The sequence below is a fragment of the Melanerpes formicivorus genome, unplaced genomic scaffold (assembly GCF_026170545.1).
Source record: "Melanerpes formicivorus ecotype bairdi unplaced genomic scaffold, bMelFor1.0.p_v2 SCAF_88, whole genome shotgun sequence".
Lineage (NCBI taxonomy): Eukaryota > Metazoa > Chordata > Aves > Piciformes > Picidae > Melanerpes > Melanerpes formicivorus.
In genome coordinates this window covers 468,273-486,181 of record NW_027142440.1, presented here as the reverse complement: position 1 = coordinate 486,181, position 17,909 = coordinate 468,273, and the positions used below count along the sequence as shown (strand labels likewise).

Here is a 17,909-nt window from a genome sequence, read left to right as displayed (position 1 = left end):
CCATTCTGTGATTTGAAGGTCCTAAGGCTGGGTTTCCCTGGGCACTGAAAGCAGTGATCTGGGCTTGACTCCAGCCAGGAGCATGCAAACATGGGAGCAAGTGGGGTGGGAGGAGGACAATGTGGGCACACAGAGGACAAAGCCAGACAGTGATAAGGCAAATTGGCCCTTCTGGCTCCACTGCCTGTGGGAGGCAACAGCAACAGTTCTGAAGCAGCAGCAGAAAGAGAAGCCCTAAAGCCTCTGGGTTAGTCTCTGGGGTCACCTGGGTCAGTCAGCACTGCCCAGCACCAGGCTTGGCCTCATCCAGCACCTCTTCCACCCTAATGGCTGATGATCCACCAAGGGCAGCCCCAGCAGCGGTGTGCAGGCTTAGCACAGGGCTCAGTCCCTGGCTACCAAACCAGCTCCTTCCCCCAGCCCTGAGACAAACTCAGCCTCTGCTGGAGCCTGACAAGAGCAAGGTGCAAACGGGAGGATTGTCAAGGGAGACTTTGTCCTTCCTCTGAGCTGGGACCTGGTCCTGCAGGATGGAGGTCTGCAGGGGCACAAAGGGGATGGTGAAAGCCTCTGCGCGGGGCCTGAGCCCACCAGCACCCAGGAAAGCAAAGCTGTGCTAACACAGAAGCTCTTGGGGCTTTCCATGCCCTCAGAGGTTGCTTTTCCAAGAGTCTGGGGGGGAGGAACAGAACTGCTGGATGAGGCTCATTGCACAACCCAGCAGCCTTGGCAGCCTCCAGCATGGAGCTCTGAAGTGCAGCTCAAAAATGTGCAGCACGTGGCAGATCTGGGGCTGGGGAGGGACAGCAGCACTGCAGAGATGTGAAAGATGGTGGTGGGTGGGGAAGGAGACCTGGGGGGGGCCGAGCCCACCAGAGAAGACCCTGGGGACTGGTGGCTCTGCCCAGCAACTGCGGCCCCCAGGGAGCCCCCTTGTCCCCAGCAGCTCACACCCCTCAGCTGCCCATAGGAATGGGGAGGGTGATGGAAAGAAGCCGAGCTGCTGAGAGCAGGCAAGGTCCTCCAAAACAGCATGTTCAGCTTGCTTTCCAATTTTAACTTCTCCCTGCCCTCCCTGCGCTGCTTCCCAGCAGGCTGGCTCCGCTCGGCGCCCGCCCCGCGCTGCGGCGCCCTGGCACGCACACAGGCTGGTGGTGCCGCTCGCCCCGGCCCTGGCACCGCCACCCTGCTTGCCGTCACCACATCTCCATGGAGATGCCTGGGGGTGGCTCAGGCTGCACCACAGCAAATGCTGCTGGGGGTGCCCAAGGGTCAGCAGCCCCACGGCCATCGCACCGGCTGGGAGCGTGGCAGCTGCAGGCTGCGGGCAGCCCGACACTGGGGGCACAGAGACCCTTGGGGCTGCCTGGGGCTAACAGCTTCCTGCCTCCTGTCTCTGGTGTGAGGCCAGGCTGAGAGAGCTGGGCTTGTTTGGCCTGGAGAAGGCTCCAGGGAGACCTTCTGGTGGCCTTTCAGGGCTTCAAGGGGAGATCAGAAAGCTGGGGACAGAGTTCTTCTGTTGTGACAGGGCAAGGGGGGATGGTTTGACCTCAGAGAGGGAGATTCAGCTGGAGAGAAGGGAGAGGGAGAGCCTGGCCCAGGTTGCTCAGAGAGGTGGCAGATGTCCCATCCCTGGAACACTTCCAGGGGCTGTGAGCAACCTGCTGTGGTTGGGGATGGCCCTGCTGGCTGCAGGGGCTTGGGCTGGATGGCCTTGAAAGGTCTCTTCCCACCCAAACCATGCTGTGCCTCTAAGACATGCACAGGCCCAGGGGTGCTTGTCCCCAGTGGCCCAGGGACTGCTGCAGAGTCAGGTGGGGAGTTTGGGGACCTTGCTGCCACTGATGTCTGCTGAGTCAGTGCTGCAGCCTCAGGAGCTGGTGCAGCAGCATGGTGCTGGTGGCCCTCGTGTGCCAACACCAGAGGCCAGGTCTACACTTGGAAAGAGGAGACCAAGCAAGGGCCCTGCCCGAAGACCAGCGCTGGCCTGGGGGCCCCACAGCCTTTTGCATCCCCCCTGTGGGTCAGACAGGGTTTGGGCTCCCCTGTGCAGCACCTTTCTCCAGCTCACAGCGTGGGCCAGGGACACATGGAGCCACAGCCCAGCAAAAGCTGACTGACCATAGGCAGCTGTTCCATGGTTCCCAATCTGCTTCCAAACACCACCTGCAGCTGCACCAGGATGCTCAGCTCCAAGCAGGAGCACAGGCAAAGCTCCTGGGGATGCTGAGATGGGGACACAGCCCCGAGGCCCCATGCCACCCTCAGAGGAGGCCAAGTGATTTAATTGGGGGTTATTTAATAATTGCTTTTTGCAGAGGGCACTGCAGGGCTTATCTAAACCTCCCCCCTCAGCTGGGGGAGAGAAGGTGAGGAGGCTCCTGGATCCAGTCAAAACCACACTGCTGTTAGGATGCTGCTGTCCTGAGAACAAACCAGCTGGGACTTGAAAGAATTCCCAACAGTGGGATTGGGCCACTCCTTCCATTTCCCCTTTGCTGTCCCATGCCAGAGACAAACTCAGCTCCATTTCTAGTTTGGCTGCTCTGAAAGACCACAAGAAATCCTGATCTGGTTGAGCACAGCTCCTTTTAGGGCTGAAGAATGCCCTCAGGCTCTTGGTACAGCTCCATGGGCTCCCAAATGTCCCCCAAATCAGCTGGAAATGATGCCAGCAGTGGGCACTGGCAGCCCAGAAGGCCAATGGCAGCCTGGGCTGCCTCCAAAACAGTGTGGCCAGAGATGGAGAGAAGGATCCTGCCCCTCTGCTCTGCTCTGGGGAGACCTCACCTGCAGGGCTGGGTCCAGCTCTGGAGTCCTCAACACAGGAGGAACATGGACCTGCTCTAGAGGAGGCCATGATGCTCAGAGGGATGGAGAACCTCTGCTATGGGCACAGGCTGGCAGAGCTGGGGCTGTTCAGCCTGGAGAAGAGAAGGCTGCAGGGAGGCCTCAGAGCAGCCTTCAGTACCTGAAGGGCTCCAGGAGAGCTGGGGAGGGACTTGTGACAAGGGCTGGGAGTGCCAGGATGAGGAACAATGGCTTTGAGCTGGGAGGGGAGAGATGGAGACTGGAGATGAGGAAGAGATTGTTGAGAGTGAGGCTGGGGAGACTCTGGCACAGGCTGCCCAGGGAGGCTGTGGCTGCCTCCTGCCTGGAGGTATTCAGGGCCAGGCAGGATGAGGCCCTGAGCAGCCTGTGCTGGTGGGAGGTGTCCCTGCCCATGGCAGGGGGTTGGGGCTGGCTGAGCTTTGAGCTCCCTTCCAGCACAAACCCTTCTGTGATGGGAAAAGAAGAAAAAAGGCCAACCCTTCCCAAAGTAACAACTGAAAGCCAAAGGCTGAGGAAGGAAAGGCCCAGAGCTACCCAGTAAAATTGCTTTTATTTCTGTACTTCCATAGGTATAAAACAGATCAGCCCAATATTGTGTGACCAGAGGATGGGTGTGAGCAGGAGCAGCCCTCCCTGGTGCTGCCCCTGGCTGTGTGCAGCTGGCCAGGGAATGCTGCAGGAAGCAGTAATGCAGTGGAAAAATATCTCTTATGTAATAAAATAGGAAACCTCATCTCTGGCAGTCCTGCCCCCCTGTGACCCCCTCCCACCCCCACAGCCTGACCCCTCAGGACGAAGCCCAAGCTCCTGCACCTCCAGATTTGTCTCTCCAGGCACCACACAGTAGAGAATCAGCCTGGTCCCAGCATGGACCCACCAAAGGCACCCACTGGCAGCTCCATGGTCACCTTCTCCTTGGTTCCCCAGCACCCAGATCTACCCAGCTCAAACACCAGCTAGTGGTCTCCCTGGCTCCAGGCACCCACAGGTTTGGGTCCATTTAATGGCCCACTCATCCCCAAAGCTGAATGGCACCAAGAAGGGAACAGAATTGACCCTCTGTGTTCTCTTCCTCAAACCCTAAGCCAAACTGTGTCCTCCAAGCTCTCCTCCATCCCCAAAACTCAGCCCATGGCTGCCTCTCCTCTGCAGAGGCAAAAAATCCCAGAGGGGCTGACCATGGGCATTTGAATCTCTGGCACCACTGCTAGAAGGTGATGGTCATGCCAGGCAGGCACCAAAAATCAGGGTAAGCCTTAGGACCAACTCTCCCAATTCTCTTGGAGACTCCTGTGAGTGTTTCAGGAGTGGGCTGGTGCCAAGGTCACCGAACCTGGGGAGGTTCTCCCACCAACCAGGCCAGCGTCAGCCAGGCCCCTGCAGAGCAGCTGCTGGCTGCCCCAGCACCATCAACCTCAGCTACAGGGGCCAGAAATTGCTGCTGAGTTTTCCTGTTGCTCCTCTGGCTACTTCTGCCCTCCACAGCATGAGCAGAGTCCCAGGTCTGATGTCCTCATGGGAATGATGTCCCCTAGCCCCTCCTACTCCTGCTCCCGGGGGCACCACTTGGCCTTGGCTGAGCAGAACCCCAGGCCCCCAGCACAGTGAGGTTGGAAGGGACCTCTGGAGCTCACCCAGTCCAACCCCCTGCTCCAGCAGGGCCCCCACAGCAGCTTGCCCAGGAGCACAATGCCCAGGGGGGATTGGAGTACTTTAAGACATCTCCAAGGTGTCAAAGTCTCAAACACACACACCCAAAACCCCATCCAGACCCTGAGCTGTATGGTGGCCACCTGACAGAAACAGAACATCAGATGCAGGATTTCTTTGCTCTGAGAGCATCTTTTTCCTCTCCCAATGTGCCTCCCAACAGGATCACACACCGCAGGGGGAAGACCTCACCCAGCAAATGGCCACAACTCCAGGACATCCCAAGACAGCACAAAAGGCTTTCCACAGCCGCTGCCCAAAGCTGCCCCCCAGTGCTTGCTCCAGGGACACAGGAGCCTTGCCTTTGGCTGTAGCACAGCACAGTGCCTGGCCCTGAGGAAGGACATGAAGTGCTCACAGAGAAGCTCTGCTGCCACCCCAGCATGTCCTCCACCCTGCATCTCCTCACTGCTTCCCTGCATGCAGAGGGTCTACCACAGCAGCCCAGTGATGCTGAAGGCCTTGTTGGATAGAGCTGAGTTTCATTTCAGACCTCTGAACACACCAGGCAGCACCACCAACATAAAGCTGGAAAGGAAATGATAAATGCAAGATAAACCAAACCAGGTTGGAAGAGACCTTCAAGATCATTGTGTCCAACCCATCAACCAATCCAACACCACCCAAACAGCTAACCCATGGCACCAAGCACCCCATCAAGTCTCCTTCTGAACACCTCCAATGACGGCGACTCCACCACCTCCCCAGGCAACCCATCCCAACGGGCAATCACTCTCTCTGTGTAGAACTTCTTCTTAACATCCAACCTGAACCTCCCCTGGCACAGCCTGAGACTGTGTCCTCTTGTTCTGGTACTGGGTGCCTGGGAGAAGAGACCAACCTCTGCCTGTCTACAACCTCCCTTCAGGTAGTTGTAGAGAGTGATAAGGTCACCCCTGAGTCTCCTCTTCTCCAGGCTAAGCAACCCCAGCTCCCTCAGCCTCTCCTCACAGGGCTGTGTTCCAAACCCCTCACCAACTTTGTTGCTCTTCTCTGCACTCGTTCCAGCAAGTCAACCTCCTTCCTAAACTGAGGGGCCCAGAACTGGACACAGGACTCGAGGTGTGGCCTAACCAGTGCAGTGTACAGTGATGAACCCAAGGATCTCAGAGGCTTCCCCCTGAGCTGCTTTTTCAACAAGCTGCTGAGTCAGAAGAGCCATGCAGTGCCCATCTCCTCTGCACTGCATGCTTGGATGCTCAGAGAGGCTCCTGACCCAAGCCCAAAGCGACGGTTTTGGTGCTGGGACCTCCAGGCTTGCACCAGGACGTGCTCCAGCCTGGAAAGCAGCCAGCCTGCTGCTGGTGGCACACGAGCCATGGATCACTGTGCTAACCCTTCCCCCAAGAAGGAAGGGGAAGTAGCTCAACCTGCAGAGACTTGCCTGCTTCACTGAAGTGTTTGAACTCAGCCTTCACAAACCATGGAGTGAAAGCTGCACTCCAAGTGATCAAAGGACAAGAAGGGCATATGGGCTCAGATGTGTCCCTCCCAGACTGGGGGGCCAGGTTCCAACGCTCCCTGCTGCTGCAGGCAGCCTTAGTGCAGGCTCCCTGTGCTGTCTGCGAGGTGGATCTCAGCCTCACAACACAAATGGAGTTTGCTGCTGCTGGAAGGAACAAGCCTTCGGTGGGGACACAGCTCTGGCTCCTGTCCATGATCACCTGGGGGCTGGTAACTCACTGCTTGACTGATAGCACAATAGCACAGCTTGTGGCACCTCCCTTGCCAGCAGCTTGGCATCTCTAGCTCAGCACCTCCTCAAACTGCTGGTGAGGTCAGAAGGATGCTTGGTTCCACCAGCTCCACCTCTCTGCTGCCAGGTGGGACTGAGCAAAAATCACCAGCAGGAATTTAAAGGCCACTTAAAGTTTGTTGGCTTCCTGAACCCTTGGGGTTTTAGTTTTTCCTTTCAGGTCTCCTTACAGAGACTCCCATCCAGCATCTGTGCTCATCTGTGGGACCTTTACACCAGAAACTCCTCCACACACCTACAGATCATCAGGCGTTGGCCCAGGCTGCCCAGGTGGAGTCCCCATCCCTGGAGGTGGTCAAGCAAGCTGTGGCCATGGCACTTGGGGCCATGGTTTGGTGGCCATGGTGGTGCTGGGTTGATGGTTGGAGTGGATGAGCTCAGAGGTCTTTTCCAACCTTAATGATTCTCTGATTCTGTGTTTAGATAAAATTAATCCACACCAGATCCTCTGCCCAGGGAGAGCAGTGTGACTGGGGGTCTGCAGCGTGGAGTGGGTGGGCACACAGGTCCCCACAGGCATGATGGACCAAGGCCACCACAGCATCACAGAACAGCTCAGGTTGCAAGGGACCTCAGAAATCATCTACTCCAACCCCCTGCCAAGGGCAGGGGCATCTCTCAACTGCACTTGGCTGCTCAAGGCCTCACCCAGCCTGGCCTTGAACACCTCCAGGGAGGTATTCAACAGCCTCCCTGGAGAGCCTGTGCCAGAGTCTCACCACCCTCCTACTGAAGAACTTCCTCCTCAGCTCCAGTCTCCTTTGGCTGGTCTCTAGACACCCTCATGGAAAGTCCCCCTGCAGCTGGAAGCTCTGCTGGAGCCTATGAACAGAGCTGGGATGCTCTGAATATGGGCCAGCCTCTTCCACACTGGTTTTCAGCCTCAGGGAAACACAGAAGCAATCTTCCCTGAAGTCAGCCAGCTGGTGGTACTGGGTGAAATGCCTGCTGGTTCCTTCCCTGCCCAGAGAGCTGGAGATGCTCTGTACTACAGTAAGGTGAAATCCACCCTTTGGGGGAAGGGCAGCTCCCCCATCTACAGCATTAAGTGAAGCCTTCCTTTGAAGGCTGAAGCAGTACCTGGGTCATACCCTGGTCCTCTGCACCAGGGTGAGTCTCATCCATGGCAGAAATGTTTAAAGAGGAACTGTGTGTCCCATGGGATCAATGAAATCCATGAACACCTTTGAGAGACAAAACATCTGCAAGACCAAGGGTCCCCAAATTAAACCCCCCAATAGAATCAGCAACAATCCTCTAACCACAGAGTATCTAGAAAGGTCTTTTGGAAAGAGCTCCATATGAAAATTCCTTGAATAATTAGACATTAACTACAGCAACAACATCTCATGCAGGGGTTGTCTGTACAGGCACAGCAGCTCAGTAGTATAACAGCTCTGTACACTCCCATTGCTCTGGGGGCTCTGCTCATCTTCAGTGCTGGTGATGGGAAAAACCAAGGAGGGATGGCATCTGGCACCTGTGGTACACAGGAAGAGTGGCTCTGGCCCAGGAGGAACAAAAACATTGGAAGCTTCGAAGAGGCAAAGAAGTAGAAGACAACACCCAACAGAAAAGGAGCAAAGGGCTCAAGCCCCTGGCTCTAGTGGCTGGAATTTAAGAGAAAGGAAGGACACTGAGTCTGGCCAAGTCAGTGTCACCAGGATGGATCACAGGGGAATGTGAGGGAAACAGGAGGGAGGATTTGGAGAGCTGGAGAAAGATCAATGGACTGGATCCCAAAATCCAACCCTGATCCACAAACTCACTGCAGCCTGGGGCACCTCTGCTGTGGTTTGGTGCCATACACACAGGGAGGCCATGACAGACACTGCTGATGGAGAGGACAACCTCTGGTACCAGCATACATCCATTCCCATCTCAGAGGGGGATCACAAGGATGCCCTGTGCAAGACAGCAGTGTCCTCCAAAGCAGAAGACATCAGCTCATGGACATGCTCCTAAGGACTGACTTAAGCTCTACTCTTGCTAGTAAAAGATCAGCTGAGGGATCAAAGTGTGACTAGGAGAGCACAGGAGCCACGAGGAATGGTCACTGCCATGCTCTGCTTTAAATGGTTGCCCCAACAAGGAAGAGGGCTACAGCTTCAATAGTGCAGAAGGGATCCAAGAAGACAGCAGACAGAGAAGACTAAGTCATGCTTTGGTGTTGGAGGAGCCTGAGCAAGTGTGGGGCTTTCCACAGCACAGGGACCACAGAGGACAGTGTGATAAATAAGGAGAGCTTCACCTTCCACCACACTCACCCAGCCTCAACAAACACCTCTCAGCACAGCCCACACCACCACTGCTCACCCTGGGCAGCTGTCTGCAGCTGCCACAGACACTGTGGCCACCCAGCACAGGAGCCACAGCCGTGTGCCCAGGGACATCATTGAGGGTCAGCAACCCCAACCCACGGCCCCTTCACCTCCCTCCCCTGCCCTCACCCACCACCAAGCCCTGCCCAGCCCCAGGAGCTCCATCCCACCCTGCTGTGGGATGCAGCCTCCTGCCTGCACTCAGGCAATCACCCAAATCCCAGCTCTTTGCCACGGTGTCCCAGGAGGACACCCTGCCAGAGCTCACCCAGGCAGGGTGGAAACTGCACAGAGGGCTGAAATTTGGCAGGAAGAGACGCCCAGGGAACAGCGTGGCCAGGAGCCAGGCACCCAGGGCTGTGCCCCAGGCCTCTGCCAGCTCTCCAGATTGCACTGCTCATGTACAGGAAGAAGAAAGCTACAAAACAAAACAAGATCAGGGTTGTCCTTGTGGGCGAGGTGCCCTGGCTCTGCTGGTGGGACACATGCATGTCCTGCGCCGCTGCATGGGCAGCATGCAAGGCTCCAGGGCGAGTCGCCAGGGCGCAGCCTGGCAGCAGCAGCTCCTCAGGGCCCTTCACTTCTTGTCCTCTTCTCCTGAAACACAGGGAAGAAAGAGAGGAAGAACCGTGGTGAGGGGCCAGAAGCAAAGCGGTTCCCGGGGCTTGTTATCAAGAGATCCTGAGCTGAGCCTTGAGGGGCTCTCGCCTGCGCAGAGCTGGCCCAGCTGGAGCCGCAGCAGCTCAGCCAGCACCAGGAGGGTGCTGGTCCTTGGGTGAGGAATCACAGAACCATGGAATGGCTCAGGCTGGAAGGGACCGCAGAGATCAGCTCCTCCAACCTCCCTGCCATGGGCAGGGACACCTCTCAACTATACTTGGTTGCCCAAGGCCTCATCCAACCTGACCTTGAACACCTCCAGGGAGGCGGCAGCCACAGCCTCCCTGTGCAGCCTGTTCCAGTCTCACCACCCTCCCACTGAGGAACGTCTTGCTCAGCTCCACTCTACCCCTGCTCTGCCTCAGCTTCAAACCATTCCCCCTTGTTCTGTCTCCAGACACCCTGATGAAAAGCCCCTCCCCAGCCTTTCTGAAGGATCCCCTCGGGTATTGGAAGGACATAGGGAAAGGGATGAGCTAGAGCCACACAGCAAGGACCATCAGCAAGGTGAGCAGGCAGGAATCATAGAATCAGGATCATTTAGGCTGGGAAAGACCTTAAGGTCACTGAGTCCAACCATAACCTAGCATCACCCTTTGCACAGCTCTTAAGCACCTCATCATGACTCCACCACCTCCCTGGGCAGCCTGTGCCAGGGCCTGATGACCCTCTTGGGGAAGAAAGTTTTCCTAACATCCAACCTAAAGCTCCCCTGGGGAAACTTGAGGCCATTTCTTCTCACCTTATCAGTTGTTCCTTGGGAGAAGAGCCCAACCCCCATCTGGCTCCAGCCTCCTCTCAGGGAGCTGTAGAGAGCAATGAGGTCTCCCTCAGCCTCCTCTTCTCCACAGTAAACACCCCCAGGACCTGCTGCTCCTCCCCAGCCCTGTTCTCCAGACTCTTCCCCAGCTCTGTTGCCCTTCTCTGGACCTGTTCCAGTTCCTCAGTGTCCTTCTTGGAGTGAGGGCCCAGAACTGAACCCAGAATTTGAGCTGTGGCCTCACCAGGGCTGAGTACAGAGGGGTAATTACTGCCCTGCTCCTGCTGCCCGCACCATTGCTGATCCAGGCCTGGACGCTGGAGGCCTTCATGCCCACCTGGGCACCCCCTGGCTCATCTTCAGCTGCTCTTGAACAGCACCCCAGGTTTTTTCCCACCAGGCAGTTTCCAGCCACTCTGCCCCAAGCCTGGAGCATGCAAGGGGTTGCTTTGACCCACGTGCAGGAGCCACTAGACCCTCATGCCACTGGCCTTGGCCCATCGATCCCACCTGTCCAGATCATATCTCCCACCCAACTTGCTGCCCTCTGCAAACTGGCTGAGGGTGCCTCGAACTCCTTGTCCAGATCATTGATGAAGTTATTAAACAGAACCAGTCCCAGTGCAGAGCCCTGGGGAGCAGCACTGGTGCCTGACCAGCAGCTGGAGCCAGCTCCATTGCCCCCACTCTGAGCTGTGCCATCAGCCAGTTTTTAACCCAGCAGAACATTCACCCACCCAAGCCACGAGTGCCTTCCAGGTTATAAGGTGTTCAGGTCTCAGCAGCAGCAGACAAAAGATCAGCAGGGATATGGAGGGGTGGAAGAGAGGAGGACTGAGGAGGAAGAAGGAGGCTTAGGGAGCAGTGTTTGATTTGTTTTGTTTTGTAAGAGAAGGGATCCAGCTCCCAGAGGGTCAAGAGCAGCTGGAAGGACATGAGGCATGTTTGTGTCTACTGCTCCAGCTCCTAAGGGAGAACTTCAAGCAGATCTAAGTACCAACTGTGGGGAGGAAGGGAGAGGAGAAAAGGTCCCTTTGTCACTGGAAACGGTGGGTGAACACAGAGACACCCCATGAGAGGAGAGGTGGAGTGAGGTGTCTGGGAAGCCACTACGAACCCCCACGGACAAATGCAAGCAAGCATGAAGCAGACTGTGCTCAGGGGGCAGACCGTGCTCAGGGACCGTGCTCAGGGGAGCGGAGCGCGCTCGGGGGGGGGGCAGACCATGCTCAGGGGAGCAGACCATGCTCGGGGGGAGCAGACTGCACTCGGGGGGAGCAGACCGCACTCGGGGGGGGGACACAGACTGCGCTCACCATCCAGATGGTTGCGGGATAGGTACTTGAGTCCTTCATCCAGCAGGATAACAGGCAGGGAGATCTTCATTACAACCACCCACTGTGGCCAGCTCAGAGGTGTTACCTGGAAGATGAGCTGCAGGGTGGAAGGGATTGGACATGGCAGTTAGGAAGCAGATAGGAGGGTTACTTGTTTGGCACAGGCTGAGAAAGGGTCACATCCCAGGTACAAGGAGGGAGGATCCAGGTAGCCCAAAGAAGAGGATCTCTTCAAGGTCTGTCATGATCCCAAGGTGGCTCTTGGCCAAGATGAGTGAAACCAAGAATCCCTCATCTCTCCTGCAGAGGAGGAAAGTGAGAGCTAGGGCTGCATGGGCTCACAAGTGCCACTGCCGCTGGGTACCACTGATAAACACCTCCTGGTCCCATCCTCCTGCCACCCACCCTTGAGGAATTCAGAAGAATGGAGAAGTTCCACCCCCTGTCTTCTCTCTCGAGGCTAAAAAGCCCCAGGTCCCTCAGCCTTTCTGGGGAAGGCTGTCTCCTGGTCCCCACATTGGTTCAAGTCACAGGATCTAGTCCTGAGGGCACATGCTGGGGACAGTCACCCCAGGTGCTTCCAGACCTGAAGACTGTTCCAGGGACTGTGTCCACATGCACAGGAGGAGGCCCCTGGGCTGTGTGCAGAGGTGGCAAAATGAACTCACAGGCATGGGCTTGACGTAGAGGATGAGGAAGTGCAGAGCCATGGACACGATGATGGCCCCCAGCAGCCAGACGTTGAGCCACGGCGGCATCCGCAGCAGCGACTGGTTCTCGGAGACGCTGCAGAAGGGAGGGCACAGCCTGAGCCCCAGGCAGCCTCTGCTCCTCATGCCTGCCCGAGGTGGCGTTCAGCTCTCCAAGGCTGTACCCCACAGCCCTTCTCTTCCAGACTGTCTGGCTTCAGGCTTGGCCATGACGTGGATCTGGACACCCCTCTCGGCGCCACCAGCCACATGCCAGCCAGGGCAGGTCCAGCCCTTCCTCCGCCGCTGCGCACCCCAGCACCCTGGCCTGCAGGGGTCTGTTCCCAGCACACCCAGCAGTCCTCTGAGAGGATGTTCTGCTGAGTCAAAGCAAAGCTCTCAGCCCACCAAGAGCTGTTCCAGGAGGCCCTATACAAACTGGGCCCTGCAGAAGCCTACGGAGCAGCCCCTTGGCCTCCTCACCTGTTGAGAGCGTTGCACATCTCGATGGTCACCAGCACAGACAGAGCCATTGTGGTGGGGTACCGCGACTCGAAGATCTCGCAGTCCACCCCCTCAAAGATGGGGTTGTCCTCGGTGCACCTCATGAAGTTCCTCTGTCGGCACAGGAAACCGCTGGTAAATGCCCAGCAGAGCAACAGGGCAGGAGAGAGGAGGAAGAGTCGAGTGGGTGGGGGCCACAGAGGGTCACAGAATGGAAGCCTAAAGATCATCCAGTTCCGAGCCCCTGCCATGGGCCAGGACACCTTCCACTAGACCAAGTAGCTCAGGGCCTTGTCCAGCCTGGCCTTGAATGACCTGGCCTACTGGAAAGTGCCCACATGGTGGACCTTGATTCTTAGGGGTGCTGTGAAACACCTCACAGTCAGAGCAGCTGCTGAAACTGTCCAAAGGGACCCAGCTTCAGCAGGGGCTGGGGCTTTGGGGCTGTGCTTGGATGCTGGCCTGGAGATGGTCCTGTGCAGATGGGGAGGTGTCTCCATGAAAAATTCACCTTCCATTACATGTGACACTGGAGTGTGATGGCACCTGCTTCCCCACCACCTTGTTCAGATCTACACTGGATCCCTCCCAAGAAGGCTTCAGGCTCAGAAGCTACTCTCATCACCTCTGGATCAAGTTGGTTACTTGTAGAAGCAAGGCTGGAAACAGAAGCCTGAGGGAGAGTCTCACAAGAGACCACCAGTTAAGGGCTTTTCTACCAGGGATTCAGGAATGCTCCAATAAGTACAGAAAAAAGGCAGAGGGAAGACCTCAATGCCTGAGCCATGCCCTCAGCCACCTACTCAAGGCACTGGTCCCTTCCCCTCCTGACTCACCAGCTGATGGAAGGAGACCTGTGGTCCATCGCCGTCATACAAGAACCACCAGGTCGCTGCGCCCACCGTGGCCAGGCCCACGTACACTACAGCCAAGAGAGAAACCCTTACCCCCAGCAGGCAGCAAGGGGTTCTCCCCCATGGCAGCCCATGCCCAGCCTCAGGCTCTGCCCAGCCGTGCTGTGGGGGCTCACCGCCGATGGCCAGGTAGCGGAAGAAGAGCCATCCGCTGATGAGGGGCTCCCGGGGGTTGCGGGGCAGCTTGTCCATGATGTCCAGGTCCGGGGGGTTGAAGCCCAGCGCGGTGGCTGGCAGCCCATCTGTCACCAGGTTCACCCACAGCAGCTGCACAGGGATGAGGGCCTCGGGCAAGCCCAGGATTGCCGTCAGGAAGATGCTGTGGAGAAAGGAACCAGAGATGCTGAAGTCAGAACGAGCTGTGAGGTGGCCGAGGAAGTGCCTGTGTCAAGCCAGAGGGGAGCAAGCAGCTGCTCCAGACCCCCACACCCAGCTGCCCAAAGTCCTGCAGATGAACCCCCAGAGCCTGAGTCAGGATCCAAAGGCCATCCAATTTTGCAGCTAAAGTTTGTTTCTCTTGGAGGCTCAGGGGAGACCTTCTTGCTCTCTGCCACTACCTGAAGGGAGGTTGTAACCAGGTGGGGGTTGGTCTCTTCTCCCAGGCAAGCAGCACCAGAACAAGAGGACACAGTCTCAAGCTGTGCCAGGGGAGGTTTAGGCTGGAGGTGAGGAAGAAATTCTTCATAGAAAGAGTAACTGGCCATTGGGATGTGCTGCCCAGGGAGGTGGTGGAGTCACCATCGCTGGAGGTGTTTAAGAACAGACTGGATGGGGTGCTTGGTGCCATGGTCTAGTTGATTAGATGGTGCTGGGTGATAGGTTGGACTTGATGATTTCAAAGGTCTTTTCCAACCTGGTCTATTCTATTCTATTCTATTCTATTCTATTCTATTCTATTCTATTCTATTCTATTCTATTCTATTCTATTCTATTCTATTCTATTCTAAACTTGTTTGCAGCCAAAACCCAACAGATGATGTCCCCACGGCCACAGAGCTTCCTGTTCCCAGCCCAAAGGCCCCTGCTGAAAGGCCAGGGAAGCCCAAGAGAGCCAAGGATGTGGCTGAGGAAGGCACTGGGAGGGATGGGCAGGGAGAGGCAGAGCTGGCCAGGAATGGATGCAAAGTGATAGTGTGAGCTGGTGACAACAGAGTGAGCACAAACACCTGCACTGCTTGAGACACTGGCATGGGCTGAAATTTGGGTACTCACTCCAAGAAGGACATTAAGGAGCTGGAGCAAGCCCAGAGAAGGGCATCAAAGCTGGGGAAAGGTCTGGAGAACAGGGCAGGGGAGGAGCAGCTGAGGGGGCTGGGCGTGTTGAGGCTGGAGAAGAGGAGGCTGAGGGAGACCTCATTGCTCTCTGCAGCTGCCTGAGAGGAGGCTGGAGCCAAGTAGGGGTTGGACTCTGCTCCCAAGGGACAAGCAAGAGGGCAACAGGAAATGGCCTCAAATTGTCTGATGGGAGGTTCAGGTTGGACAGTATCTGCAGGGGGCTATAAGAAAGCTGGGGAGGAACTTTTGAGGGTGTCAGGGAGTGATAGGACTGGGGGAAATGGAACAAAACTAGAAGTGGGGAGATTCGGATTGGATGTCAGGAAGAAGTTCTTCCCCATGAGGGTGGTGAGAGCCTGGCACAGGTTGCCCAGGGAGGTGGTGGAAGCCTCCTGCCTGGAGGTGTTTGCAGCCAGGCTGGATGTGGCTGTGAGCAACCTGCTGTGGTGTGAGGTGTCCCTGCCCATGGTATGGGAGTTGGAACTGGCAGATCCTTGAGGTCCCTTCCAGCCCTGACAGCTCTGTGATTCCATGACATGAGGAAAAATTTCTTCCCCAAAGCATCTGTCAAGGCCTGGCCCAGGCTGCCTGGGGCAGTGGTGGAGTCCCCACCCCTGAAGGGGTTCCAAAACCATGGAGATATGGTGGGACATGGTTTGGTGGTGACCTGGCAGTGCTGGGTTGATGGTTGGACTGGATGACCTCCAAGGTATCTTCCAACCAAGATGATTCCACACTTCTAATGTGTGGAAGTATGGAGCATTCACCCAACACCCCTGGTGGCATCACGACACCCCTGAGGCGGGAGGTGGGGCAGAGCTGCTCTCTTTGGTACCTGGGGTGACAGTTTTGGGCACTGCATGCTGCCAGGGGACACAAGCAGGACCATGGATGGACTGCTCCAAGGGATGTCCCCACAACGTGGTGCCCAGCGTGGGGCCACTCACCAGACGACCTCCCCGACGTTGGAGGAGATGAGGTAGCGAATGAACTGCTTCATGTTGCTGTAGATGGCCCTGCCCTCCTCCACGGCCGACACGATGGTGGAGAAGTTGTCGTCGGAGAGCACCATCTCGGCGGCAGACTTGGCCACGGCCGTGCCCGACCCCATGGCGATGCCGATCTCAGCCTTCTTCAGGGCCGGGGCGTCGTTGACGCCGTCGCCTGTCTGCGGCAGGCTGCGGTCAGCGGGGCCCGGGGGCGGCGGCGCGGGGCCGGGGCCGGGGGCAGGGACTCACCATGGCGGTGATCTCGTGGAAGGACTGCAGGTACTCGACGATGCGCGACTTGTGCGCGGGCTCCACGCGGGCGAAGCAGCGGGCACGGCGGCAGGCCTGGCGCTGCGCCTCGGGGGGCAGCTCGTCGAACTCGCGGCCCGTGTAGGCCTTGCCCGCCACGTCCTCCGCCTCCGAGAAGATGCCGACGCGGCGGCAGATGGCCACGGCCGTGCCCTTGTTGTCGCCGGTGATCATGATGACGCGGATGCCGGCCTTGCGGCACATCGCCACCGACGAGGCCACCTCCCGGCGCGGGGGGTCCAGCATCCCCACGCAGCCCACGAAGGTCAGGTTGTTCTGGGGAGGGGGCAGCCCCGGACCCGCCTTAACTCCTGGCACGCAGCTGCGCCCCTCCCCCTGCAACACCATCCGTGGGCACTGGCACAGGCTGCCCAGGGAGGTGGTGGAGCGCCCCTCCCTGGAGGTGTAAGAAACCTGTGGCCGTGGCGCTTGGGGACAGGGTTTAGTGGCCATGGTGGTCTTAGATTGACAGTTGGACTCAATGAGCTCAGAGGGGGTTCCCAACCCAAACAACTCTATGATCCTATGGAGCTTTTCAGAGCAAACCTCCTAGGAGAGTCCTCCCGGTAGCTCCAATGCACTGGGATGCTCCTATTCCCTCCCCTGCTTCCCAGGCCTTTTCACTTCCTTCTCTTCTTCCCCATCCCTATCGGTGGCCCCAGATCCCCCTCAGTGGTCACCCCATGTGGATGGATGTCCAGTGGGTTCAGGCTGTTGCCTTTGGGACCAACATGAATCTCTGCACCGGGGTTTGCAGGTGGTGGAGCTGAGCCATTGCACTGCCCACAGGAAACTAGAGGCTGTGGCTGCCTCCTCCCTGGGGGCGTTCTAGGCCAAGATGGATAAGGCCTTGAGCAACCTGGGCTAGTTGAGAGGCATCCCTGCCCACGGCAGGGGGTTGAGGTAGATGATCTCTGAGGTCCCTTCCAATCTGAGCCATTCTGTAAGTGAAAGCTCTGGGAATAAGGAGAAAAGCTGGGAGAAGGCTGCTGGCTCAGGCCCCTGCGTTACCTCGTAGCGGATGAAGGCAGCAGAGTCGTGCAGCTGCAGGGTGTCCCTGTGGGCAGGCGAGTCGTGGGTGGCCAGTGCCAGGCAGCGCAGGGTGTCGATGCCCATGCCCCAGTCCCGGATCCTGCCCAGGATCTTCTCCCGCACCGCCGCCGTCAGCGGCACCCTGGCGGTGCCCACACGGACGTGGGTGCAGCGCTCAATCACACTCTCTGGGGCGCCCTGGGGAGGAGAGTGGAATGGACCTGGAGGATGAGCACCTCTTGCCAGCACCCGAGCAGGTGGCAGGAGGGACCGAGGGCACCAAGGTTGGGCAAAGGAGAAGGGAACCTCCCCAGAGCTCCAGCACACACAGCCCAGCGTGGTGGCACAGAGCACTAGATGGCAGCCTGGGGCCGAGCCTGCGGGGCCTGTGCTTGGGAAGGACAAGCCCCTGCGAGATCCCACACGGCAGAAGGGACAAACCCCTGCGAGTGCCAGACAGTGGAGGCTCCCTCTGCCTCCTGCCAGCCTGCACAGCTGCTTGAGAATCCCACAGAGCATATCCCTCCCTCCCAGAGCCGGAGGGGACCCAGGCTGTGAAGCTGTGCTGAGAGCACGTGGGATGCTTGGCAGCTGCTTTGTGACCCAGGCAAACGTCCTTCAGCCCCCTGGCATCTCACCCGGTGCTCTGACCTTACAAAGGACTCCCGAGGTTGCTATTTTAGTACCAAACTTGCAATCCTTCTCCTGCTTCCTCTTAAAACTGCTGCCTGGGCCACAGACGTGGTGGCTCCAGGGTTCCCGACCTGACCTGCAGGACAGAGTTTGCCCACCCAGAAGATCTCCCAGTGGGAAGATCAACA

The 17,909-nt window shown here is 57.7% G+C and overlaps 1 protein-coding gene across 2 annotated transcripts in view; it reads right to left on the bottom strand.

The window, feature by feature from the left end:
• Window positions 1-3,360: 3,360 nt before the first annotated feature.
• ATP2A3 (ATPase sarcoplasmic/endoplasmic reticulum Ca2+ transporting 3) overlaps window positions 3,361-17,909 on the bottom strand; it is a 68,350-nt gene continuing 53,801 nt past the window's right edge. Inside the window, exons 13-21 of one of the 2 annotated variants that reach the window (XM_068165421.1) lie at window positions 17,068-17,286; window positions 15,997-16,332; window positions 15,706-15,926; window positions 13,600-13,802; window positions 13,406-13,491; window positions 12,549-12,682; window positions 12,045-12,162; window positions 11,356-11,473; window positions 3,361-9,216 (exon numbers count right to left, since the gene is read on the bottom strand). In XM_068165421.1, the coding sequence (XP_068021522.1) occupies window positions 9,197-9,216; window positions 11,356-11,473; window positions 12,045-12,162; window positions 12,549-12,682; window positions 13,406-13,491; window positions 13,600-13,802; window positions 15,706-15,926; window positions 15,997-16,332; window positions 17,068-17,286 (1,455 nt within the window). In that variant the 3' untranslated portion in view covers window positions 3,361-9,196. Of the gene's footprint in view, window positions 9,217-10,020; window positions 10,086-11,355; window positions 11,474-12,044; window positions 12,163-12,548; window positions 12,683-13,405; window positions 13,492-13,599; window positions 13,803-15,705; window positions 15,927-15,996; window positions 16,333-17,067; window positions 17,287-17,909 lie in introns of those variants that run through there. The other variant, XM_068165422.1, reaches the window with a different exon arrangement.